We start from the raw sequence: 27,687 nt of genomic DNA, 5'->3' as shown, positions 1-27,687 counted from the left end.
ACTAAGCAGCCCTGTTCTGGATGGGCTTTCTCTCTCCGCTTCTCTGCTAATTTGTGTTTAGCTGATGAATTGTGACTCTTGTACTTAGTACTTTGATTTTCCATTTGCAATATCACTGAGAAAGTCAGGGAAAAACAACAGTATGCTTCTATCTGAAGTTAGTGAAAAAGAAAGCAAAACAGAAACCCTAATCCCAGCAGGACAGAATTCCTCAAGAGGCTGTGGACACAGCACTATTTCTCAGACATTGAATACCTTGGAATGTTTCTTATAGGTCGTTGGGATGACTGCCTCTGTTGGTGTTGGGGATGCCAAAAACACAGATGAAGCCGTGGAATATATCTGCAAACTCTGTGCTTCTCTTGATGCATCAGTAATAGCAACGGTCAAAGAGAATCTGGAAGAACTGCAAGAAATTGTTTATACGCCCCAGAAAAGTAAGTGAGATCCAGTAACAAGGCCTTCATTCTCTGCTACCCCTGATCCTGAGCCAGTTAGAGGAAGACTGAACTTTGACTTTCTCTCTGTTTAACAGAAAACATTTGACCCAAAGTTGGGAAATTGTGCCATGTTCAGTATCTCTCCTTAACTGAACTCTCTTCTCAGGCAACGGGTCAGTGTCAGAAGTGGCCTGTAAGGAGCCAGTGTTCCTATGCTTAAGTTCTATAAAGGGCTTATAAGGTCCTATCAGTGTAACAGAGGTACTGAGGAAAGTTAAGCATACAGATGATCAAGGACTGGCCCAGTCCTTCCCTGTGCTCCACATCTGAGGCAGATGCTGTGTAGTCACCATTGTTGTAATTGAAATAGCAGTCTCTGAATTCATCCTGTCTTGTCCCAGAAGATCAGGATATGGTGTTTGAAAGTAAGATTGACTAGCCGGTGCCGTGGCTCATTAGGCTAATCCTCCACCTATGGCACTGGCACCCCGGGTTCTAGTCCTGGTTGGGGCACCAGATTCTGTCCCGGTTGCTCCTCTTCCAGCCCAGCTCTCTGCTGTGGCCCGGGAGTGCAGTGGAGTATGGCCCAAGTGCTTGGGCCCTGCACCCCACGGGAGACCAGGAGAAGCAACTGGCTCCTGGTTTCCGATCGACGCAGCATGCCAGCTGCAACGCACCAGCTGTAGCAGCCATTTCAGGGGTGAACCAATGGAAAAAGGAAGACCTTTCTGTCTCTCTCCCACTGTCTAACTGTCTGAAAAAAAAAAAAAAAGATTGACTAGTGAATATTACTGACATCATTGTTATCCCAACCCTGTGCGCAGAAGGGAGTCCAGAAGGCAGGTGTGACTCATCCTTCTCTCTGAGTAACAAGTGGCTTATATGAACCTAAGGCAGAACAAATGTATGTGGAAGAGGCAGGAGCATGCTATGTTGTATTGGGCGACTGCCTATAAGGAGTTTCAAGAAAGTGCCCAAACGTGTTTTAGTATCACGTATGAATTACCCTGTAATCTGTCCCTCTGGGCTTCGGGTCCTCCCCGATTCCAGAAGTTCAAATGCACTGAATTCCCCTGGACTCCTCTGACGTACCATGTGCTTTCTCTCGCTAAAAATGACAGATATGGCTGCCTCCTTTCCTCTTTCCATGCTCTGCAACACTGTCTCCCCTAGAGAATTGGACATTCTTTTCTAGTGTTCCATAACACCTTGAGTCTGGTGTGGTTATGTATCTCTCTCTTCATTAAAAACAGACCTTTATAGAATACACAATGTGCTCTTTTTAACGGGCACTGTGACAGGGTACGTGATAGGCAGTTAATAAGTTTCTGCTGAAAGTATACAGAAATGGATGATGGTATCATCGTGAACACTCTTGAGGATTGTTTGGGGAGGGGGAATACTAAAGCACAGACAAGGTCTCAGGAAAGCCAGAGTGAGAAGTAAGATTAGCCGCTTTGGGTCCCCGCTGCCCCACTTCCCATCCAGCTCCCTGCTGATGCCCCTGGGAAAGCAGTGGAAGATGACCCAAGAAGTACTTGGACCCTCTTACCCATGTGGGAGATCTGGAAGAAGCCCCTGACTTCGGACTGACCATCTGGGGAGTGAACAAGCAGATAGAAGATCGATGTGTGTTTCTCCCCCTCCCCCTCCCCCTCCCCGTCCCCCTTCCCCTCCCCCTCTCCCTCCCCCTCTCCCTCTCCCTCCTCTCTTTGTAACTGTGCCTTTCAAATAAATAAATCTTAAAGAAACAGACACCCTAGACTGTGAAAAAGATGTCAGAATCGGTGCAGTAAGCAGTGGGGATTGATTTTGAAGTTTTTAGCATTTGGTTTGCCATATAGACCACTTGAATGTAAGCTGGGAGCCTCAGGGTCTTGGAGGAAATAACAGTGGGAGAGAAAGGTTTGGAGAGATCTACTCTGAACTACAACCCATCCTTCCCGAAATATACTTACTTTCCTTTGGCTCTAGTTTCCAGGAGAGTAGAATCACGGACTACCAATGGATTTAAACGCATCATATCTCAGCTGATGAGAGAGACAGAAAGTCTGGCAAAGGATGTCTTTGAAGAACTGGGTGAGTTCCACTCCAATTCTCAGTTACATAAATCCCATATTCTGTGTCCTCAACACTTGGAAAAGCCATATATTGTTCATTAATGTAATTTTGTATTCTTCTTGGTTCAGGCAATGTCAAAACAATAATCAGTGATTGACTTTCCTGATTATAGGTTATTCAGGGTTCTTGTAAGCCCTTCTTTATTCTCACTTATTTTTTTTTCTCTTAAAATCCAAAGTAAATTTATCTAGATGTGTGTATTTAGATGAGGTCATCATTTTCTAGAACTTCCAAATTAGCTTTCCAAATTAGCTGACATCTATATTTATATGAATGAAACCACCATTCCTCTACTGGTTCAGATTCCAACCTGGGAGGTAATCAATCTTTGATTCTTTATTCTTTTGAAATGTCCTTGTACAGTCACCAAGTTCTCTCCTTCCCCTTTTTATTTCTTCATTGACTAAATATTTATCATGCTAGGTAATGGAAATATGAAGGTTAAAGTCTTAGTCCCTACACATAAGAAACTCATAATGACATAACGGGAATCTGATGCAAAAAGTTTCCATTTGGCAGGGCACCCACACGCTGCCTACTATGGTAGTGTGTAGGGACTTTGTCCTAGATTGAGTTGTACAAAAAACTTTCTGGGGGAGCTGATGCTTGTGAAACAAACCTTGAAAGGTCAAGTGAGATTGAAAGGAGAGAAAGCAAAAAGGAGAGTGAAGCTGGGAGTTGCAGAAGTGGCAAGCATTGTTTGGGAATCCTACTGTGTGTAGAGTGAAAAGGAATGAAACCAGAAGAGAAGTGGGGGGGCATAGGAAGGCCCTGGTGTGCCACCCTGGGTTTGAATTTTGCACTAAGAGTAATGGAAAGCAGCTGAAGATTTTAAACTGTTTGGTGATGTGATAATGGAAGCAGCTCATGAAAGGGAGGATGGGCAGTTCAGATGGGTTGGAGAAGGGTAGGAGGCACGTGCAAGGTGCTTTCATTGCAAGTGCTGAGATTGAATGGGTAACTGGATTTGAGGGGCAGTGAGGGAGGGAAGGGGGGAGGTAACCTCCACCTGCACTTCTAGTTTGGGCACCTGTGTGCATGCTGGTAGGTTGTACTGCCACAGCAGGGAGAAGCTTTGGCAAGTACAAGGGGAGTTTAGAATTTTGAAGATGTTGAATTTGTAGTGTCTCTCCTTCCCTCATACTTACTTTGCTTTTTCTTTTTTCTTTCCAAGCTTAAGTTAGGACCTATTTCAATAGCCTGGTTTTCCATCTCTTCCATTCGTCTTCCCCATTAACTGGTTAGTCTTCTTGAAATACCAGTTTTATTATCTAAATACCCTGCTTAAAATTCTTTGCTTGCAGGATAATCTTTAAGTCCTCTAACTTGACAGTGTGAGTTCTGCCTGAACAATCAGGTTCTGCTTATCTTTCCAATTCTTCTTCTCTACATGGAGTACTTGATACAGCAATTCCTTGAGCATATCCGTTCATTCATTCAGTGCTAGGCAATATGCTAGGTGATGGGAATACGGCATGGATTTGAGACACAACTCCTGTCCTTGTGGGATTTCCAGTCTAATGGTGAAGCCCAGATTAGATGATGATAATAACAACAACAATTATAAAGCAGCTGGAGGGAGACAGGTAGTGATGTTAAGATGTGTTTCACTGCATGTGCAAAGGCCAGGAGACCAGCAAGAGTGTAGGAACTTCTGTTAGCCTTGTGAAGTGCAGGAGGGAGAGAGGCTAGAGATGGCAATTAGAAGGCAGAGGCAGATCACAGAGCCAGATGGATTAGTCTGCTTTTCATTGCTGTAAAGAAATACCTGAGGCTGCGTAACTTACAAAGAAGAGACGTTTATTGAGCTCACAGTTTTGGAGGCTGAAAGACCAAGCGGCGTGATGCTGGCTCTGTGAAGGCCTCCTGGCAGAGGGCACCCAAAGGGCGCATGTGCAGGAGGAGGAGCCATCTCCAGACCGGAGAATGAACGTCAGGGAGGGGTTTGGTCGTTTACAATTCTCCCTGCAGAACTGAGGTCCCATGAGAATGACATTAATCCCACCATGTTTTAACGTTGCCACACTGGGACCAAGCTTCCAACGCATGACCCTTAAACCATATCCAAACCACAACACCAGCTAAGTCTTCGGCTGGAGCAATCTACTAAAGGGTTTTAAGTGGTGGGGCATCAGAGTTTCTCATCTGCGATTTGGAAACTCCTTCTAGCTGTGTGCAGGGAATAGATTGAGGGAAGAAGGCGAGAGGTGAGGAGACGAGTTAGAAGGCTGTCATCTAGGAGTAAGATCACAGGGTCTGATGGGGAGGTAGCGATAGAGTCACATGCACTTCTACTTTCTTATTCTCACCTCAGGTGAACCCTACCTCTACCATTTTGCCAGTTCAAATCCTGTCAACTGCTCATTTCCAAATTGCTTAGGTTATTTTCATACCTACCCAAGTTCAATAAATACTGTTGGTCCATTTAGTTTACAGTTGGCTACCTCATTTGTAGCCAGGGCTATCAGGTTAATGCTGTTTGTTTGGGTACCTTGTTTGGTTCTTCTTATTATTAACCCATAAATACAACTCTTGCTCGTGAATTTTATTGTACTTTGCTCTCCTTAAGGAACAGCGTAACTCATAGACTAAGCTACTTGAGGCCAGAGCTGCATTTTCATTATCTTAGCCCGAGCACCCGACACAGAGCCCAAGCCACAGCAGTTCTTTCATTTTTTTCATCCACCTGTTGATATTTAGGAGATGCTCACCTACAGTTGTGTCTGTGGCAAGTGACTTTGTAGCGCCTGCCCTGTGAGTGCTTCGCTGGAGATCAGAAGGCCTAAGGTCACAGTAATGGGCCTCGTTGAATCCTGATCCTCCTGTTTTAAAGGTCTTGCGATGACCCTCTTGAAAGTTGTTTTTGTACTCATCGCTTCTTCATTTTTTAAAAGCAAAATTTTCTTCTTTTTTTTTTTTGTTTCTGTTGTTTTTTTTTTCCATTCATGTCTGTCATCTTTCCTCTGGATTGCTCTGGTTTTGTCTGCTCATAGAACCAATAGAGACTGGGCATCAGACACTCTGGGTTTGAATTATTATCTTCCTTCTGCGTGGGTAAATTATTTAGCTTTTCTGAACTTCAGTTTCTTTGTAAAATGTAATATCTACCTCATGAGGTTGTGAACATTAAATAAAATGTGAGGGCAGGACCTGACTTTTGGCACATAGTAAGCATTTAGTAAATAATCTTCTAGACACAGATACACTACTGAAAAATCAGACTATATCAGGAAGAAATCCCTGTTCACAGAGGCTGGGAAAGGAAATAAGAGGATGAGGTGTGTTTAAAACCTTAAATGATTAAGCATACAGCATGATGAAAAAAAATTTTTTCCCCCCCAGAAAACTTATCTCAAATCCAGAACAGGGAATTTGGAACACAGAAGTACGAACAGTGGATTGTCGAAGTCCATAAAGCGTGCAGGACGTTTCAGCTGCCAGACAAAGATGAAGAGAGCAGGATCTGTAAAGCGCTATATTTGTACACTTCCCATTTGCGGGTATGTTACTTTTTTACAAAATATTTTATTTTGAAAGGCTAGACACAGAAACAGAGGATCTGCACTGTGGCAGCTGAGAAAACGTCAACTTCTCATTTTGTCTCTAAGAGCTCACTTAGGAACCTTTCCAGAAAGTTCTTATACGCAAACTCCTGGAGTTGTCCTATTAATATCGTCTTAATTTGTTACTGACGTTTAACCCTAAAGACAACAGAACTGGAAGAAGGGCTCAGATTCTATGCCGTGCCTCCTATATTCCCATAAGTAACATGGTTAGCAAAATTTGATGCTGACAGACATAACTCTTGGTGTGTGACCAGTGACAGCCATTTTTAAAGTTCAGGCAGTGAGTCCTGCTGCCATTTCTGGAAGTGTATGTTCCTTTCCTTTGGTAAAGAAGTCCAGAGTCTCTGGTTAACCAAAGTTAGGAAACAGCAGTAACAACCTCTGCTTATTGTGCCATTGAAAATATTTTAAAATGCATTCAATTAGCAGGCATTTGTAGAATTTTAGTGAGCTCAGTTGAACTTGGCTGTAGATGGTGAGTGCCATCATTATGAAAAGTGTTTACTATTTAGTGATTGCATCCTATGTATAAAGAATTTAGTTGAGTCTGAATTATAAGGCAAGATGTGGAAATCGATTTGTTTTTGTTACTGTTTTTAAATCTTTGACATGAGTTTCCATGTATCTTTCTTGCTAGAAAGAGTTCTAAAATCCAAAGTGATTGTAATTAATCAACATTTCTGGCTGAGATTTTTAGAAGCAGTATTTGGTTCAAAGGTTTTATCATGGAACCAATAGAGGCTATTCATCTTCAACAACAACAAACCTGAGTTGGAACAGACTTGAGAAGCTTTCTAAAAATTAACTCTGTGTGAAGTACAGCTAATTGAACTGAACCCTGGGACTACCTGAGTCATACTGAATCTCGGTTTTCATTTCATACAGAAGTACAACGATGCCCTCATTATCAGTGAGCACGCACAAATGAAAGATGCCCTGAATTACTTAAACAATTTCTTCAAAGATGTCCGAGCAGCAGGATTTGATGAGACTGAACAAGATCTTACCCGGAGATTTGAAGGTGGGTGGGGCTTTCAGAGGAAGCAGCTGTTGGAGCTGCCACCTGCTGCTGTGGACAGTTACTTTGACCGTTTCCTGTTGGGAAGAAGGGTGCTTCCCATGCAGTTGATCAGTAGTAGCATTCTTCTGAAAAAACTTTCAGGAATTTTATTAAGACATATAAAACACTAAAAGATGTTTTAATGACATAAAATTATTTATATATTGTTATATGAAGAAAACCAAAATGACCCATAATCCCACTCCTTCAGACTACCAAAAATATGGAAAGATACTAAATGAAAATAAGTTCTTATTTCTCCTCCTCTTGATTTCCTTTTCACAGAGGTAATTACTTTTTTTTTTTTTTTTTTGCTTATCCTGAAGCATTTACTATACTTACATGCAGTCAGCTATTAGTGGAAATAATGTGTGCGTCTCTACGTATTTAAGTTAATTATAAATTTTATTGATATAGAGGATATATAACACATGCTTTACAAATAATAAAAAATGTAATGCTCTTTATTATAAATTTCATGTAGCCAAGTGACTTTTATATAAAGATACTTTAGAAAATTCATGGAGAAATTTTTTGAAAAGTATAGGCATTTGGTATAGCATTTAAGATGCCTCTTGGGATACCTGCATACCATATCAGAGTGCCTGGGTTTGTTTGAGTCCTGGTTCTGCTACCAATTCCAACTTCCTACTATTGCATACCCTGGGAGGCTGTAGTGATGGCTCAAGTAGTTGGGTCCCTGCCAAACCATGGGAGACATGGATTGAGTTTCCAGTTCCTGGTCTTGACCTGGCCTGCCCCAAGCTGTCTGAGGGTATTTGGGGAGTGAACCAATGGACCAGTGATCTCATTGCCCTTCAAATAAAATATAAAAATTTAAAGAAAAAAATTAAATTTAAATAAAAAATTAACAAAAAATGTTTTAAATCCAGTTTAAATGCAGTTGGGGCTGGCATTGTGACACTGTGGGTTAACTTTACCTGCAATGCCAACATTCCACATAGGAGCACCAGTACAAGTCCCAGTGGCTCCACTTCCCATCCAGCTCACTGCTAATGTGGCTGAGAAAGCAACAGAAGATGGCCAAGTGCTTGGGCTCCTGCCAATCACGTGGGAGACCTGGATGGAATTCGAGGCTCCTGTTGTTGGCCTGGCCCAGGTCTGGCTGTTGTAGCCATTTAGTGGGTAAACCAGAGTATGGATGATCTTTCTCTCCCTGTCACTCTGCCTTTCAAATAAGTTAAGTCTTTAAAAAAAATCCATGCAATTTTCTCAGAATAGACATTTCCATGAACTTCTTGAAGACCCCTTGTAAAATGCTTCTGGTGGTTTTTTCCAGAACTTTTGTATCCATAGCCATTTTATGGTTGCAGTTGACAAATATAGTACTGATATGGAGGTTGGTATGTATTTTTATTAATGTTAGAAGTAAAAGGAAAATAAAAAGAATATATTTTGGAGCATCATTTGTTGATATGAGTAACTTGGATAACAGTTTTCAAACATTGGGAGAATATCTCCTCACTTTTCATGTTATTTGCAATGGAATAGTTATCTGCATTATTCTCATCACTTTCATAAGTCTAGACTGTCAACAAAACAGAAAATCAAGTACTGATTTTTAGTGTTCTCTTGATTCCCATGGGATAAAAACTTCCATTCTGGTTAATTTTAAGCCACCATTATTATGTCCTTCAGCTGATATAAAAAACATGATCAGTAGTACACATTGTTCAGTGTAATTTTGCCATGCAAGAACAATAGAGGTAAATAACCACAAAAGTATAGATAATAGTGAAAAGTAATAAAAGGAAGTACTGAGTTGGGGGTTATTACATTCGTTTTTAATGTGAGTTGCTGAATTATAAGTTAATTAAATTTTATATTGTTTTTATATAATTTATATAATTATATTTAATATAATTATATATTTTATATAATATGGTGTAATTAATTATATAATTAAGTTTTAAATCAATCTGTTTGAAACTGGCTCACATAACTCTTGGAAATTTAATAATGCAATCTCCCACTCTGGTATGATCTGGCTCTAGAATGTTTTCAAAGATGGAATCATAATACATTGTCTTATATTTTGACTTTTGCTTACGATATGTGAGACTTTTCTATATCAGCATATATATTAGGTCTGTAATCTATTGTAACAGCCAATTTTTTTTTTTTTTTTGACAGGCAGAGTTAGACAGTGAGAGAGAGAAACAGAGAGTAAGGTCTTCCTTCCATTGGTTCACCCCCCAAATGGCCACTATGGCTGGCGCACTGCGCTGATCCGAAGCCAGGAGGCAGGTGCTTCCTCCTGGTCTCCCATGTGGGTGCAGGGCCAAAGAACTTGGGCCATCCTCCACTGCCTTCCCGGGCCACAGCAGAGAGCTGGCCTGGAAAAGGAGCAACTGGGACAGAATCCAGCGCCCCAACTGGGACTAGAACCCAGTGTGCCGGTGCCACAGGTGGAGGATTAGCTTAGTGAGCCACGGTGCTGGCAAGCCAAATTGTTTTAATATTAAATTCATGACCCTTAATCTATTGACTTATTTTCCTATTTGTGGAGTATTTTTCTTTTGTTTTTCATATTCTAAGCAATATTACAATGGACATCCTTGGAGATATCTCATAATTTTATAAATGTACTTTTGGCTCAAATTCCTAAATGTAGAATTATTGAAATTTAAAGGATGTATATACTTTGTGTTTTGATATTGACATTTACTCTCCTGAAAGTTGTATCTGTTGGTAGTTATAACTTAGAAAATTGTAGTCAAAGATTGAGAGATTGATTGAACTATAAAGGTCACAGCATATTCTAGATTTTTAGAAATCACAAGTATTTGTAAAATGTTCCTCATTTACAGGAAAGGTGCAGGAACTAGAAACAGTTTCCATGGATCCCAGCAATGAGAATCCTAAACTCAAAGACCTGTACCTCATTTTACAAGAGGAGTACCACGTCAATCCGGAGACCAAAACCATTCTGTTCGTGAAAACCAGAGCCCTTGTGGACGTAAGTCTTGTTTTCCTCTGGAGAACAAATCGACCCAGTACTGCTTGTTGGAAAGATTGCGTTTTTCTCACTGCTCTGCATGTGTGGGTTGGTTTCTGGGTCCTCACTGTGTTCTGATTATATTTGTTTGTCCTTGCACTGGACTTCATCGTCTTAGTCACCCTAGTTTACGCACCTGTAGAGCAAGCACATCATCCTCCTTTGTGCTGTTTCTCAAGGTTTTTATTTCTAACCGTTCCGTGGGTGTGTGATGTACGTCACCAGCCTTTTACTTTGCATCTCATTAATGACTGATGCGACTGCGCTGCTTTCACATTCTTACTAGCTCATCGGTGTCTTCGTTGGTGAGGGGTCTGGATCTTTATTACCCATTGTTAAGTGAGTGGGTTATCATTTGGTGGGTGAATTTTTGAAAGTTCTGCTTATATTCTGAAAGAGAAATCTCTGCCAGAAGTGTGATTTACAATTATCTTTTGGCCCATGGGCTGTCTTTTCATTATCTTAACAGATTGAAAGTTTTAAATTTTGACAGAGTCCAATGTATCAGTTTTTCTTGATTTTGCCTGTGGTAGCATAGTTAAGAACACTGTTTACCTGGGATCCTGATAGAAGTTTTATAGTTTTACATTTTAATTTAGGTCTATAATCTACTTTGAATGAATTTTTGTATCAAGAGTGAGGTATGTGTTGAGATGCATTTTTTCCTTTGTGCATTTAGACATATAATTTGCCAGCACTGTGTGTTGAGAAGACTGTCTGCTTCATTGCAATGCTTTTGTAACATTAGAAAAATCACACTAGTGTATTTGCATGGATCTGTTTCCGGACTCTTCCATTTATCTATACATTTATCCTTTTGCCCATCCCACTCTGTATTGATAACCATAGCTTTATGGTGAGTCTTGAAATAGAGTGGCATGACTCTTCCAGCTTTTTATTTTAGTTACATTTCATTACTTTTCCATACACATTTTAGAATCCACTCATCTACGTATATGAAAAAGTTTGCTGGGATTTTGTTTAGCACTGTATTTAATCTGTAGCCAAAACTAGGGGGAAATGACATCAATACTGAGTGTTCCAGTCCATGACTGGAGTATAGTCTTCATTGATGTGGGGGTTCTGTGTTATTTATGTTCTGCTGAGTAACACTTTACCCCACAATTTAGAGTCTGGGAACAACAGACCTTTATTACAACATCCAAGGGTCACGAATTTGGAAACAATTGTGTGTTTCTGACTCAGGGCCTCTGCTGAGGCTGTAATCAAATTGTTGCCCATGGCTGTAGTCACCTCAAGGCTTGCCTTGGGAAGATCAGCTTTCTAGCTCACTTCATGGGGCTGTCGGCAGGACTCAGAAGATATGCTCCCAAGTTCACTCAAGTGAGCTTCTCCACAGAGCTGCCTGTAATAAGGCAGCTGGCTTTCCCTAGAGTCAATGCTCCAAGAGAGATTGAGGGAGAAAGTGTTGAATTTGAAAGCCACAGTTATAAGTTCATCTTGAAAAAAACATCACATCATGTCTATTGTATTTTATTCATTAGAAGCTAGTTAGTAAGTTGAGTTCACACTCAAAGGGAGGGGATTACACAGGGATCTGAATCAGGAGATGGAGATCATTGAGGGCTTCCTTAGAGGCTACCTGTCACATCTTTGGTTTCTTTTTATCAGTTTTTTGCTCATTTTTGGCACAGGGATTCTGCACACATTTTATCTAGATTTTTTTTTAATACATTTACTTTTAAATTCAATTTCCATAAACTTTTTTTTTAAAGATTTCTTTATTTGAAAAGCAGAGTTACAGAGAGGCAGAGAGGCAGAGAGAGAGAGAGAGAGAGAGTCTTCTATCCGCTGGTTCACTACCAAAAGGTCGCAACGGCCGGAGCTGCGCTGATCCAAAGCCAGGAGCTTCCTCTGGATCTCCCATGTGGGTGCAGGGGCCCAGACACCTGGGCCATCTTCTACTGCTTTCCCAGACCATAACAAAGAGTTGGATTGGAAGTGGAGCAGCTGGGACTCGAACCAGTGCCCATATGGGATACCGGCAATGGAGGCAGCAGCTTTACTCACTATGCCACAGTGCCAGCCTCACTGTTAATTAATTAATTAATTTTTTTTTTTAAAGATTTATCTACCTGAAAGGTAGTTAGAGATGGAAGAGGAGAGAGAGAGAGAGAGAGAGAGAGTGAGTGATTTTCTATCTGTTGGTTCACTGGCCTGATGGCTGCAATGGCTGGAGCTGGGCCAGGAGCTCTGTCCCGGTCTCCTAAATGAGTAGTGGGGCCCAAGCACTTGCAGCAGCTGTGAGCTGGATTGGAAGCAGAGCTGGGACTCAAACCAGTGCTCTGATATTGGATGTTGCCATCAAAGGCAGTGGCTAAACTTGCTGCATTACAATGCTAGCCCCTAAGTATTAATATTTTGGTGGTGGTAAAAATGGTACTAGGGGCTGGTCCTGTGGCATAGTGGGTAAAGCTGCAGCCTGCAGTGCTGGCATCCCATATGGGCACTGGTTCGGGTCCTGGCTGTTCCATTTCCAATCCAGCTCTATGCTATGGCCTGGGAAAGCAGAAGAAGATGGCCCAAGTCCTTGGGCCCCTGCACCCATGTGGGAGACCTGGAAGAAGCTCCTGGCTTCCGACTGGTGCAGCTCTAGGCGTTGAGGACATCTGGGGAGTAAACCAGTGGATGGAAGACCCCTCTCTCTCTCTCTCTCTCTCTGCCTCTGTGTCTCTGCCTTTAAAATAAATAAATCTTTAAAAAAGGTACTAAAAATTTCAAATTCCAATTGCTCACTGCTAGTGTATAGAAATATAATTTATGTATATTGATCTTGTGTCCTATAATCTTACTGAACTCATATTTCTACACAATCAATGTCCTTGACTTTGTATTTTTTTTTTTAACTTAAAAAACACAACTTGGAGGGCCAATGCCGCGGCTCACTAGTCTAATCCTCCGCCTTGCAGCGCCAGCACACCGGGTTCTAGTGCTGGTTGGGGCGCTGGATTCTGTCCCGGCTGCCCGTCTTCCAGGCCAGCTCTCTGCTGTGGCCTGGGAGTGCAGTGGAGGATGGCCCAGGTGCTTGGGCCCTGCACCCACATGGGAGACCAGGAGGAAGCACCTGGCTCCTGCCTTTGGATCAGTGTGGTGCGCCGGCCATAGTGGCCATTGGAGGGTGACCCAATGGCAAAAGGAAGACCTTTCTCTCTGTCTCTCTCCCTCACTTTCCACTCTGCCTGTCCAAAAAAAACCAAAACAAACAAACAAACAAAAACAAACAAACAAAAAAAAACACACACGCAACTTGGAGATTAAATCATATTAGGTCACAAAGATCTATTCCATTACAGTGAATTATTGCATGGAGTTTAATTCCAAGAACTTTTTTCCCTCATGTTTTTCAGTCTGAAAACTGAACAGTTTTTCTTTTTGCATATGTTCCAATAATTAATAGAGGGTTGACAAATGGAGTCCAAGTGATGATTGCTTTTTCTTTTTAGGCTATAAAGAAGTGGATTGAGGAAAATTCTAAACTCAGCTTTCTAAAGCCTGGCATATTGACTGGACGTGGCAAAACTAGTCAGACTACAGGTATTTATATAGAGAGAATTAAATTTAAAATGTCATGCATATATGGATGTATATAATATTAAAATACCATAATATCTTTTTAAGGCTTGTATCAGTCAGAGTTCAACCAGAAAAGCAATACCAGTGGGAGATTCAACATAAAGGGCCAATACTTTTTTTGGGATAACCTTGCTAAAGTCACACAACTAGTAAGGACAAGATTTCAACTTGGGCACTCTGGTGGCAGAATCTAAGCTGTTAGAGGTCACCCTACATGCCTTTTCTAAAGTAGGCATAGGAATAGACCCTGTAGCCCAGGGTTGTTGTGACATTGTGAAGATAAAGCACTAATAACAGTATTTGACATGTAACAAGCATTATGTAATTGCAAGCTACTTTTGTACCAGGGGAAAGTTCCATCTTTGGTGAGTTGTTTAACTCCCTCTTCCTCTGATACAGGAATGACCCTTCCAGCACAGAAATGTGTACTGGATGCATTCAGAAGCAATGGAGACCACAATATTTTGATTGCCACCTCAGTTGCTGATGAAGGCATTGACATTGCTCAGTGCAATCTGGTCATCCTGTATGAGTACGTGGGCAATGTCATCAAAATGATCCAGACCAGAGGTGAGAGCAGCTTCGATGCCATTCCTCCATCTGTAGACTTCTCCTCTGATTTGCAACTGTGTTGGTCTTTTGGCTTTTCTCCTTTACTGAGCTGTGGCTGTGTAGGTGATCAGTGGCACAGTGGACTCTGGAATCTTGGCCCTACATGTGACTGACCTGGACAGAATGGGTGGTGTTGACAGTCGTTCTTGTTCTCAGTGATACTGCTTATTTGCCCAATGTGGACTGAGATACTTACGAAAGGACAGTTCCAGTGTGGGCTGAGGCTTTGCAGGTCACCGTGTAGATCGTCCCCGGTTGTGCTTGTGGTGCTGGTGGGCTCCTTGTATTCCAGAAGACGTATTTTGGAGTTCTTCTGTTCCACCTGGATTAGATGTCTCTTAACAAGTTTCTCCTCCTTTTTTCCTTTCTTTTTTCTAAGAACAGCTGCCACATGACTTTCCCCAAAAATCAGTTCTGAGCATCTCATTTCCTTGTATAGAAACTCCAGTGGCTCCTCAATTCATTTAATGTTGACTTACTTATTTGAAAGGCTGACTTAGACTCTCCCAGCTGCTGTTTCACTCCCCAAATGGATGCAATGGCTGGGATGAGGCCAAGTCAAAGCCAGAAACCTGGACCTGCATTCAGGTCTCTCACATGGGTGGAAGGGGCCCCAGCACTTGGACTGCCTGGCGCTGCTTTCCGGGCACATTAGCAGGGAGAAGGGTGGGAATGAAGCAGTCGGGCTCCAACTGGTGCCCATATGGAATTCTGGAGTCACAGTGGCAGCTTAACCCACTGCACCACAATGCTGGCCCAGTGTTGAATTTTGCAAATTTCACCTGCTTTCCAGTCTTATCTCCTATTCTTCCCCTTGGTACAGTATCCGTTTCAGCCAGTTCACCTCATCATTCACTGAGTGTTAAAGGAGTTGCTTGAGTGCTACTATGCTTCACTTTCCTTCTTCTCCTGACGTCATAGCACCTGACCCTAATTCCTCCGGCTGGCAGCAGTCTCTCTTTGAATGTCCCATAGCCCTTTATAGTTATCCTTGCAATAGAACTTAACAGTTTTCCACGTATGTTCTGGTGCTTGTGGATATATCTTATTTCTGCATTGCCTAAAAGGCTCTTGAGGGAGGATATACTTATTTATCTTAGAGCCTCCACAATGTAATGCTGAGATTTTGTGTTGCTTTTCTTTAATTGGAGTTTTTGGCAATATGACTGTCCAGTCACACCATGTCACTGCAGGCCCTGAGCAGCCTACTGTGGACTCTCGTTTTCCCTCATGTTTTATATGTTGGGCTCATGCCACTGTTGAACAGCTCAGCTTCCTTCCTACAAAGTTGGATTCAGTGAAGTAAAGTTAAATTTTAGAAATACCTCTATCCCTTGGTTTACGTATCTTCAGATTATACCAGAGTTTTAAAGCAAAAACACCAAATAAGAAATTTATTTCCTAATAGGCAGAGGAAGAGCAAAAGGGAGCAAGTGCCTGCTTTTGACTAGCAATGCCGATGTAATTGAAAAAGAAAATATAAACATGTACAAGGAGAAAATGATGAATGAATCCATTTTAAGACTTCAGACATGCGATGAAGCAAAATTTAAAAAAAAGGTAAGTCTCTTCATCTGTGTTATTCTCTCAGCATCTTACCATGAATAACAAACATGGGGTGTGTGAGCATGGTTGGTACCTTTTATCATATTGCTTGCAGTGGCGTTATTAGAACAGTAAGTTTATGCTAAGTTTCAACCTGTAGTGGACATCAGATTCATTCTGTTTTAAACTGTCCATGAGATTACAGTAAATGAGGTAAATTTCCCTAGGGCTGATTCCTCAAAGTATGTTTTTAGTTCTATAAGGCAAACTGAGCCAGAACGGCTCCTTAGTTGACATTTCATGTTAAGGAACTGCACTGTAACGCTGCAGGAAGCTTAGTCTCCTCTGCAGATCTCTGTCTCACATCTAGAGTCCTTAGAAAAACGCTGCTGTGCAGGTGTTGAGATGCCTGTTTGTAGCTGTGGACAATAATGTATGCCTTGGAGAGGCACACTCGTTCTCATCAGCCTCTTGGTAGTGGCCTTTGTTTTGCTGTAGTTCCCTTGTTATGCACAGAGTCATGACATTGAACTGGAGAACGCAGAATTTTGTTCAGATCCTTTGCATACCATTTGATCTCGCAATCTTTGGTAGCATTGAGTACTGCCAGTTCTGGGGGAGAACTTTTCCCACCAGGGATCAGTGATTCAAAGGCAAGCTCCTCCATTTCCAAGTGTGACCTTGGCAATCATTGTCTTTTAAATTGTCAACCTCCTCGTTGATGAAGATGGGAAAATAATGGTATTTAACTTACAGGGCAGATAGAGAATTCAGTGAGAAGGAAGGCTTGCTTCGCATAGTAGCTGGTATAAAGTAAGTGCTAAAAATGTGAGCTTGAGGCCTAGTTTAACTTCACAAAGAAAACTGCAGCTCAGTAGACCAACTTTATGGTAGCCATAACTTTCAAAAGGCATGATCTCTGTGGTAGAAAACGTATTGAGAAGCAGTGCTCTAAAACACACACTTACTGAGGGCAAAGTTGCAACTTTATGTCAGTGTTGACTCAGGAAAAGACTTCTTACTCAAGTTTAGAGACTAAGCTATCTAAAAGCACATTGCCAGTGAGAATTGCAGGGAAGTTCTTCAGTTCCTCTCTAAATTTACTGAGGATCGAGTTCTATTTTCCTTGAGCCACTTCTTCCCCACTTCGTGGACTCTAAGAGTGTTGACAAGAAAGACTTGAACAGCATACTGAGATTGAGACACCGTGGTGTAATTTCTACATCCTCCACTGAACAGCAACTTCCTTAGACTCACATGGGACAGAAGCAGTCCAGTAAAAGTCTGCTGAGGAGGACGGAGGCTGGACCAGAGGCAGACATTCCTGTGTAGCCAGCACAGGATAAGCAGTAGGGAGAAGAAAGCCGGGTTATCTAGCTGTTGAATTGGGTACTTCCTAGCAGATGGGGTTCCCCTAACACTCACACATTGAACACAGGCAGAGACGATCAACAACGAGGCGTTGTCCCGAACAGTGTAGCTGGGAGTCAGTGGTTGTGGGGAGCAACTGGGAGCAACTCGGACTAGATTAAGTTACTGGAATTAAGACTTATTCTATGCATCTGCTCTCCCACAATATGGCGCTGAGAAGGGAGAAACAGCTTCTACACAGCTGCCTCCAGTTCCACCAATAAACTGTAGGACCTGCTGCTGATTGGAGGAGAGCAGCGTACTTGGCGTGTGGGCAGCCGAGTTGGGATTGGCGGAAGAGGACTATAAAGTAGGAGAGAGACGGCATGCACCAGGAACATCTAAGGGGAACATCTATCTGAAGGAACACCTGTGCAGCCCCCGAGAGAGCCGGCCGGCGGTGTGCCGCTCCCCTGCGGAAGTGGGGAAAGTGGCCAGGGGGAACCGCCCTTCCACGGAGGTGGAAGGGACGGCAGCCAACCCGGGAAGAACCAGCAGCAAACCCGGGGAGGGCCGAGCAGACAAAAGAACAGCGCAGGGTCCTGTGTCGTTCCTCCACGAAGACGGGGAGCGACAGGTGGTGCTGGTAGCTCTGTGACAGCCTGGAGTCTCGTCCCCATCCCTCTTCCACCAGACTGCAGCCCAGCTGCTCTGTTGAACAGGGAGTTTTTTCCTTCTAAAGATGTGGTAGGGAGAATCTACGTGGCCCTTGGGGTGAGAACCCTTTGCATTTGGAGAGGGCCTGGGGGTTGGGTCTCTGCGTGTCGGCTTTACAGGAAGGAAGAAACCACAGAGAAGGAATGAGTGCTTCTCACTCATTCATGCGGTGCTTGTGAGGGCGATCCGATGGGAGACGGGGTGCTCTGTCCCAGCTGCGTTACCCATGGCAGTGTGTGGATCGCCTGCTGTCACTGTAGCAAGGGGTCCCTGTGGGGTTCTCTGGTCAGTCTGCAGCCATCGTGTCTGGAGATGGTCCAGAGGGATCCAGGAACCGATTTCTGCGATGGAAGCCTCAGGACCTGGTGGTATTTCAGGGTATTTTTGACCATCTGGTTGTGAAGTGTGAATCTGCACCATAATGAGGAAGCCCACTTTTCCTTCCTCGTGCAGCCCAGAACAGACAGGAATAAAGCAAAGTTCATGTTGAACAAAGAGCTTCCCCCAGGATGCGCAGGTCAGGATGGGGTCCTGAGGTTTAGCTTTTCTCTGCCTCAGTGCCGGAGTGAGGCTTTGTTTTCAACCACAGGTTGCAAAGTCACGTGGAGGTCACATGCGGAAGCGGACCTCTTTACCCAGTACTGATTTAGTAACTAGTCTTCAGCATAACAGTAATAGCTTGAACTTAGGATTGATATCTATTGTCTATTGTACCATTTAAAATACTTGAGATTACTAGTATTTGATTGCTAATTAAACAGTATTCAATAGAAATGAAATTTAAAAATTTTGACTGCCAGTGGGGCAAGCTATATTTTTGCCTTCTTTCTTAGTACATTTCCTTCCCCCCAACCTGCCTTGAATATTAATTAGAACCAGAGAAAAGAAAAGAAAATTGCTCATAGGAAAATGTATAATGTGTAACCCAGGCATTTCAGTTCTAGAATTTTATGCAAAGGAAATAATGGGATAAGTGCAAATAATGTAATAGTTTTCCAACAGGAAATACTGAATTGAAACAGATGTCAGCTCTTTATTTTTACAAAAGCAAGATAATTTCAGGTGGCATAGGGTGGGGGAATAAACATAGGGAAAGTCATATTTTGATTGTCTTTCTAATAAAATTCTACACCGAATTTTTTACATAAATCAAATTTTACTTGCCTATATGAAGTGCTTGAGTGATCAGTATTTTCTGTGAATGATAGTGAGCAGTCAGGAGACAGAAGGAGGCGGGAGAGTTGCATTCACAGTAACAATAACTGCAGTCACGCATGCCAAGCGCTGACTCTCCACCAGGCCCCGCAGAGGCTCTGCTTGTCGCAACACACCCTCCAAAAATCTATGCGCTAGGGTGCCTACGTCATTCACAGGAGGGAAACTGCAGAGAAAGCCTCCGAGTAGATCACGACTCAGTGAGGCTTGGAGCTGGAAGAGTCCATCTGTGTAACCACCACATCTGAGCCTCAGCAGACAAGTCGGAGGCATAAATCAGGACAGCTACAAGAATTTTACTGAGAACTTAACTTCTGTGTTGAATTTTAAATTAGAAGTTAAAGCAAAAGGAACACCATGTTCTTGAAATAAATGATTGTTTTATTTTATTTTTAATTAGTTCATAACAGATTCAATGTGACTTGTAGATAGTTTTTTTTAAAAAAAAAAAAGATTTATTTACTTATTTGCAAGTCGGAGTTATACAGAGGAGAGGCAGAGAGAGAGAAAGAGGTCTTCCATCCGATGGTTCACATCTGAAGCCAGGAGCTTCTTCCAGGTCTTCCACACAGGTGCAAGGACCCAAGGACTTGGGCCATCTTCTACTGCTTTCCCAGGCCATAGCAGAGAGCTGGATAGGAAGTGGAGCAGCTGGGTCTTGAACCGGCACCCATATGGGATGCCGGCACTTCAGACCAGGGCGTTAACCCACTGTGGCACAGTGCCGGCCGCATAGATACAGTTCTAAGAACATAATCTGTTTCTCCCTCCCTCTCTCCCTTCCTCTATCCTCCTCCTTTCTCTTTTTCTTTAGTTTTTTGAGATAACAATTTTTTTAAAGATTTATTTATTTGAAAGTCAGAGTTACACAGAGAGAGGAGAGTCAGAAAGAGAGGTCTTCCTTCTGATGGTTCACTCCCCAATTGACCACAATGGCTGGAGCTGCGCCGATCCGAAGCCAGGAGCTTCCTCCAGGTCTCCCACACAGGAGTAGGGGCCCAAGGACTTGGGCCATCTTCTACTGCTTTCCCAGGCCACAGTAGAGAGCTGGATTGGAAGTGGAGCAGCCTGGACTCAAACCAGAGTCCATATGGGATGCCAGCATTGCAGACGGCAGCTTTACCTGCTACACTGCAGCTCTGGCCACGTGAGATAACATATTTTAAATTTACACTGCAGTAAAAAGGCTTCATACTTCACCAAATAAGAAGTATTTAACAAGTAAAAAGCAAAAGACCCTAGTTTAGTAGGAACATAGACATTGGCTATAAATAATAATTGAATGGAAAAATGACCATTTCACCCATACACAGTCAACTTTAGTCACAGACCATTAAAACTATAATAGTGTAACATTCTTAACCATTGGTTTGACAAAGGTATAAAACTATCTTTGCAGCAAAACTGATAGACACACATTTCTTTCTCTTTTTTGTTTTTTAAATTTTAACTCCCACCTGTAAGAGAGAACATACGGTATTTGTCTTTCTGGGTCTGGCTTATTCCACTCAATATCATGTCCTCCAGTTGCATCCATTAGGCTGCAAATGGTAGAATTTCTTTTTTATAGCTGAATAATATTCCATTGTGTATATATACTACAGTTTCTTTATCCATTCATCTGATGATAGACAACTTGGTTGGTTCCAGATTTTGCTATTGTGAACGGTGCTGGCACAAGTATCTGTTTGATAAATTGTTCAAGTCTTTTGGGTATATGTCCAGTAGTGGGATTGTGGGATCCTATGGCAAGTCTGTTTCTAGCTTTATAAAGAAATCCACACACTGTTTTCCACAGTGGCTGCACTAATTTATATTCTTACCAACAGTGAGTAAGTGTTTACCTTTCCCCACATCCTCGCCAGCAATTGTAACTCCCTGTGCTTTGGATTTCAGCTGTGACAAGTGAGGTGATATCTCATTGTGGTTTTGATTTACAATTCCCTGATGGCTGGTGATGTTGAGCATTTTTTTTTTGTATATTTATTAGCCATTTGTATTTCTTTTGAGAACTACCTATTGAAGTCCTTTGCCTATTTCTCAGTAGGATTGGTTGGTTTTATGTTGCCGCTGATATTTTTGCGATCTCAATTCTTTGTCACAGAGGTGCTTTGCAAATATTTTTTTTCATTCTGTTGGATTTCTTTAATCTGTTGATGATTTCCTTTTCTGTAAAAGCTTCTGAGTTTGATATAGTCTCGATTATTTTTGCTTTTATTGCCTGTGCTTTGAGTCTTGTCCAAGAAGTCATCCCCTACAGCAATATCTTGAAGTGTTTCCCCATGTTTTCTTCCAGCAACTTTATAGTCTCAGGTCTTAAATTTCGGTTTTTGATCCACCTTGAGTTGATTTTGTATATGGTGAGAGGTATGGGTCTAATTTCATTCTTTTATGTACCATTTTTATTCATTTTATGCACCATTGGTTGAAGAGATTATCCTTTACTCCACTATATGGTCTGAGCACTTTTGTCAAAAATCAATTGGCTGTATGCATGTGGATTAATTTCAGGGCTCTCTATTTTGTTCCATTGATCTGTGTATCTGTTTTTATGCCAGTACCGTGCTGTTTTAATAACTAACTTTGTAGTGTGCTTTGAAGTCAGGTTTTGTGATGCTTCCAGCTTGATTTTTCTTGTTCAGGATCGCTTTGGATAGTCTAGGTCTTTTGTGATTCCATATGAATTTTAGGATTGGTTTTTCTAATGATGTAAAGAATGTCACTGGTATTTTGACAGGGATTGCATTGAATCTATAGATTGCTTTAGGTAGTATAAATGATACTGATTCTTTTGACCCACGAGCAAGAAATATCTCCACTTTTCTGTGTCCCTGATGATTTCTTTCATCAGTGTTTAATAATTTACATTGTAGAGATCTTTCACTTCTTTGGTTAAATTTATTCCTAACTGATTTGTGTGTGTGTGTGTGTGTGTCTAATGTGAACTGGCTTTCTTTCTTGCTCTTTCTGTGAGTTCGTTATTGGTATGCAAAGAGCTATTTTTTTGTTTTTTAATATTTATTTGAAAGGCAGAGTTATAGAGAGGCAGATTCAGAGAAAGAGGTCTTCCATCATTGGTTCACTCCCCAAATAGCTGCAATGGCTGGAGCTGAGCCAATCCCATGCCAGGAGCTTCTTCCAGGTCTTCCATGTGAGTGCAGGGGCCCAAGGACTTGGGCCATCTTCTGCTTTCCCAGGCCATAGCAGAGAGCTGGACTGGAAGTGGAGCAGCCAGGACTTGAACCGACACCCATATGGGATGCCAGCACTGTAGGCTTTATTTACTATGCCACAGTGCCAGCCCCATCTTGGTTTTTTTTTTTTTTTGTATGTTTATTTTGTAACCTGCAACTTCACTGAGTTTGTTTGCTAATTCTAATAGCTTTTTGGTGGAATGATTAGGGTTTCCATATACAACATCATGTCACCTTCAAACATGGGTGTTTTGACTTCCTCTTTACTGATTTTGTTTCCCTTTCTCCTACCTAATTGCTCTCACTAAAACTTCCAGTACTATATTGAATAAGAGTGGTGAAAGTGGACATCCTGTCTTGTTCCAGATCTGAGGGGAAATGCTTTCAGCTTTTCCCCATTCAGTATGGTAGTGGCTATTGGTTTGTCATATATAGCCTTTATAATTTTGAGAAATCTTCCTTCTATACCTAATTAAGTGGAGGGTTTTTATCATGAAAGGGTGTTGAATCTTATCAAATGCTTTCTCTGCATCAATTGAGAAGACCATATGGTTTTTGTTCTTTATTCTACTGATGTTATTTATGACATTTATTGATTTCCATATGTTGAATGACTTTTGCAAATCCCACTTGATTGTGATGTATGATCTTTCTAATGTGGTTTTGGATTTGATTTGCTATATTTTGTTGAGAATCTTAGCATCTGTTTGTTAAAGATATAGGTCTGTATTTTCATGTTGTGTTTTTTGTTTTGGTATAGAAGTGATGCTGGCCTCATAAAAAGAGTTTGGCAGAGTTCCATCCTGTTCAATATTTTGGAATACTTTGAAGAGTATTGGAGTTACTTCCTCTTTGAATGTTTTATAGAATTCTGTAGTAAAGCCATCAAGTCCTGGACTTTCCTTGATAGAAGATTTTTTTTTCTAATATTTTATCTGTTTGAGAGAGAGAGCTACAGAGGGAGGGAGGGAGGGAGGGACAGAGAAAGGTGTCTCATCTGCTGGCTCACTCCCCAGATGGCCTCACTGGCCAGAGCTGGGCTGATCTGAAGCCAGGAGCTTCCTCTGGGTACCCCACCCAGGTGCAAGGGCCCAAATACTTGGGCCACCTTCTACTGCTTTCTCAGGCCACAGCTGAGAGCTGGGTTGGAAGAGGAGCAGTTGGGACCCAAACCAGCACTGACACAGGATGCTGGGGCCAAAGGCAGAGGTTTTGGCCCACTACACCACAGTGCCAGTCCCGATGGAAGACTTGATAACTTCTTCAGTCTCACTGCTTGTTATGTGTCTATTTAGGTTGTCTGTATCTTCTTGATTTAAACTTGGTTACATGAATCCAGAAACTTATCCATTTCTTTGAGGTTTTCCCGTTTATTAGCATATAGTTCTTCATAGTAGTTTCTGTTCCTTTGTATTTCAGTAGTGTCCCTTGTAATGTCTTTTTCATTTCTCTGAGTTTTTTCTCTATTTCTTAGTCTGGCTGAAGGTTTATCTATTTTGCTTATCTTAAAAAAAACTTTTCTTAATTTCAATTTTATTTCTGCTCTGATCCTCACCATGTTTCACCTTCTGCAGATTTGGGGTTCTTATTTTTCTAAGTCTTCATGATGCATCATTAGATCTTGAGACATATTTTCTTATGTAAGTACTTAATGTTATAAACTTCCCTCTTATTTTACTGCATTTGCTGTATCACACAGGTTTGATAGCTTGTTTTCATTTTCATTTATTTCAAGAAAGTTTATTTTCTTTTTAATTTCTTAAGTGACCCATTGATCATGTAGTAGCGTGTTTAATTTCCAAATATTTATGAGTGTTCTTTTCTTCTTGTTGTTAACTTCTCATTTTACTCCTTTATGATCTGAGAAGCCTCATGGAACGATTTGTCTTTCTAAATTTGCTGAGACTTGATTTGTGGCCTAATATATGGTCTCTCCTAGAAAATGCTACATGTGCTGATGAGAACAATGTATATTCTGCAGCTGTTAGGTGGAATGTCCTGTAAATGTTAGGTCCATTTGCTCAACAGTGTGTCAACTCCCATGTATCTTTATTGATTTTTTTGTCTGGATTATGTGTCCATTGATGAGAGTGGGGTGTTCAAGCCATGTCCTATTATTTTATTGGAGTCTGTCTCTCCCTTTTGGTCTAATAGTATTTTCTGTATATATGTATTCTGCATATAAATTTAAGATTGTTATGTCTTTTTGCTGAATTGAACCTTTTAACAAAATATGTCCTTCTTTACCTCTTTTGAAGGGATTTGATTTAAAGTTTTTAATCTGATCAGGATAGCTATGCCTGCTTATCTTTTTCCAACCCTTTATGTTCAGTCTGTATGTATCTTTGTGAAGTGAGTTTCTGTGTGCAGCATATAGTGGTGGCATGGTTTGTTTTTATCTCAGCCAACTTAAGTCTTTTAGTTAATGATTTTAATCCATTTTACATTCAAGGTTAGTATTGACATATAAGAACCTGTCCTTTCATTGAGTGGATGATTCTACCTGCTCTGTTAAGTGTATTTGGTGGTGTCATGTGTTTACTTTTTTTTTTTTTTAAGATTTATTTATTTTATTGAAAAGGCAGAGTTAGAGAGGGAGGGATGGAGATCCTCCATCCGCTGGTTCACTCCCCGAATGGCCACAACTTCCAGAGCTGGGCCTGACACCAGGAGCCAGAAGCTTACTCCGGGTCTCTTATGTGGTTGATAGGGGCCCAAGCACTTGGGCCTTCCTCTGCTGCCTCTCCAGGCACACTAGCAGGGAGCTGGATCAGAAGTGGAGCAGCTGGGATGTGAACTGGCACCCACACAGGGTGTCAGTGCTGAAGGCAGCTTAACCCACTGCACCACAGTGCTGGCCCCCACATTTTGAATTTTTGATGTCCAGTTTTACCTCTTTCTATATTGCCTTCCTCAACATATTAATGTGGTTATTATTTTGTCTTCATACTATAGATTTGAATAATTACCTCATTTATAATATTAGAACATTCTCAGTTTTCTTAAAAGTATTTTTACCAGTCAGTATTCTACCTTTGGATATTTTCTTAATCATTTTGGATCTTTCAGTTTTAAAAACTCCTTTTTAGCATTTCTTGTAAGACAGGCCTGGTGGAGACAAATTTTCTCAGCTTTTATTTGTCTAGGGATGCCTTTCTCCCTCCTATCTAAAGGACAGCTTTACTGAGTACAGCATTGTTGGCCAGCAGTACTTCTGTTCTGTCAGAGTCTCGTCTCACTCCCTCCTGGCTTGTAAGATCGCTGCTGAGCGGTGAATTGGAACACTCTCATGTATTGGATCATTCTTTTCTTTTGGAGCAGACATGGTTGAAGTGAATCGGACTGGTGACCTCTGATCATCTTGTATCTGGTAGTTTTATGTTTCTCTAGGTTTGGGAAATCTTTTGTTACTATTTCTTAGAATATGCTTTCTACCCTTTTGGCATTCTCAAGTTCCTCTTGAACCCCACTAACTTGGCTATGTTTTTCTCCCAAAGTTCCTGTAAACTTCTTTCATTTCTTTTTTTCTTCCTCCTGTGTATTTAAAATAGCCTATCTTTAAGATTACTCTTTCTACTGCTCGATTTGCTCTGTTGTTGATGCATTGTATTGTGTGTTTAATATTGGTTGAGGAATTTTGCTGTTGAGTATTAAATCATTCTGGGGCCAGCACAGTGGCATAGCGGGTAAAGCCGCCACCTGCAGTGCCAGCATCCCGTATGGGTGCCAGTTTGAGTCCTGGCTGATCCATATCCAATCCAACTCTCTGCTATGGCCTGGGAAAGCAGTAGAAGATGACCCAAGTCTTTAGGCCCCTGCACCCACTTGGGAGACCTGGAGGAGGCTCCTCCTCCTGGCTTTGGATTGGCCCAGCTCCGGCCGTTGTGGCCAACTGGGGAGAGAACCAGCGGATGGAAGACCCCACCCCCACCCCCGCCTCTCTTACTCCCTCTCTGTAACTCTTTGAAGTAAATAAGTCTTAAAAAAATCATTCTTCTGTGTTCCTTTAACATTCATTGAATTTCCTTAAACAACTTTTTTTTTTAAATTATTTGTATTTATTTGGAAGTCAGTTACAGAGGGAGACACCGAGAGAGCCCTTCCATCTGCTGGTTCACTCCTCAAATGTCCACTATGGCCATTGCTGGACCAGGTTGAAGCCAGGAACTTCTTAGTCAGGGATCCAGACACTGGACTTCTTGCATTGCTTTTCCCAAGCCATTAGCAGTGAGCTGGATCAGCAGTGGAGCAGCCGGAACATGAACTGGCACCCATATTGGATGCTGGCATCATGGGCAGTGGCTTTACGCACTATGCCACAGTGCCAGCCATAACTATTTTAAATTCTTCATCTGAGCATTTGAAAGTTTCCTTTCCTATGTGGTTGTTTTTTGGCACCTATTCTGTTTATTAAGCGATATCATTGTTCCTTTAAAATTCTTGGTGCTTCTTGGTGTACACTGTTATCTGCAGACTGAGAGTAGCTATTTTTTCCAGTGTTTATAATCTGGCTTGCTTTGTTACTGTCCTTCAAGAAATCCTAAGCACTTTTCCCCTGAGGCCTGTGGACACCATTTCAGCACTAGATGGTGTCCTACATTAAGGTTTCCTACAAGTTCACTATTGATGTCCTGCCAGTGTGCCAGTGTTTCAGTCTCAGAGGTGCCCCTAGCTCAGATTCGTCCCAAATCTGCAGTTGTGGTGTTCAGAATGAACCGGAGAAGTGTCTAAAAAGTGAGTAGTTTGTCCTTACCGGTGGGGCCGGGATAGGACGACTCCTAGTCCTAGCCACTAACGCAACAATGCTGCCAAGACCAGCACAGCACACGTATGAGACCAAAGCCTACGCTACACAAATACTCTCTGCTGATGAGGAAGACTTAAAGCCCAAGGCTGCTGAGGTGAGCCAGGTGAGGCGACTGGAATATACATCCAATCAGCTGGGGGCACCATGCTCCATTTGCTAGGGGGCAGTTCCAGAATCTGTCAAACTGGTCTGGGGGCAGGGGCTCTGTCCAGCACTAGTTTTTAGAGTGGCTGGCCTGGTACTGGCTTTCAGGTCTAGTATCTTGATTCTAACTCCCTGAAGTGGGAGGCTGTGCTACTTGGGGGGAGTGATGCCACAGGCAACTCTTTCCTTCCTGATTTCATGTATTTTTTATACCAAAACCAGATATTAAGGTTTCTCATTTGGTTTTCTATGTCTTGTGCAGGTGACTTGGCATGTTAAAGCTGTTCATATTGGTGTCTCTGT

At 41.8% G+C, this 27,687-nt stretch overlaps 1 protein-coding gene across 3 annotated transcripts in view; it reads left to right on the top strand.

The window, feature by feature from the left end:
* RIGI (RNA sensor RIG-I) overlaps positions 1–27,687 on the top strand; it is a 66,309-nt gene that overhangs the window by 31,347 nt on the left and 7,275 nt on the right. For all 3 annotated transcript variants that reach the window (XM_002708040.6, XM_051844796.3, XM_070053198.2), the window contains 8 exons: positions 275–437; positions 2,415–2,519; positions 5,904–6,061; positions 7,013–7,148; positions 10,019–10,167; positions 13,671–13,761; positions 14,200–14,370; positions 15,821–15,972. In XM_002708040.6, the coding sequence (XP_002708086.1) occupies positions 275–437; positions 2,415–2,519; positions 5,904–6,061; positions 7,013–7,148; positions 10,019–10,167; positions 13,671–13,761; positions 14,200–14,370; positions 15,821–15,972 (1,125 nt within the window). The remainder of the gene's footprint in view (positions 1–274; positions 438–2,414; positions 2,520–5,903; positions 6,062–7,012; positions 7,149–10,018; positions 10,168–13,670; positions 13,762–14,199; positions 14,371–15,820; positions 15,973–27,687) is intronic.

The sequence above is a fragment of the Oryctolagus cuniculus genome, chromosome 1, assembly GCF_051225735.1.
Source record: "Oryctolagus cuniculus isolate XC-2025 breed Fujian yellow rabbit chromosome 1, ASM5122573v1, whole genome shotgun sequence".
NCBI classification, from domain to species: domain Eukaryota; kingdom Metazoa; phylum Chordata; class Mammalia; order Lagomorpha; family Leporidae; genus Oryctolagus; species Oryctolagus cuniculus.
Note: the sequence above shows the minus strand (reverse complement) of the source record. Positions and strands in the feature narration are given on the sequence as shown.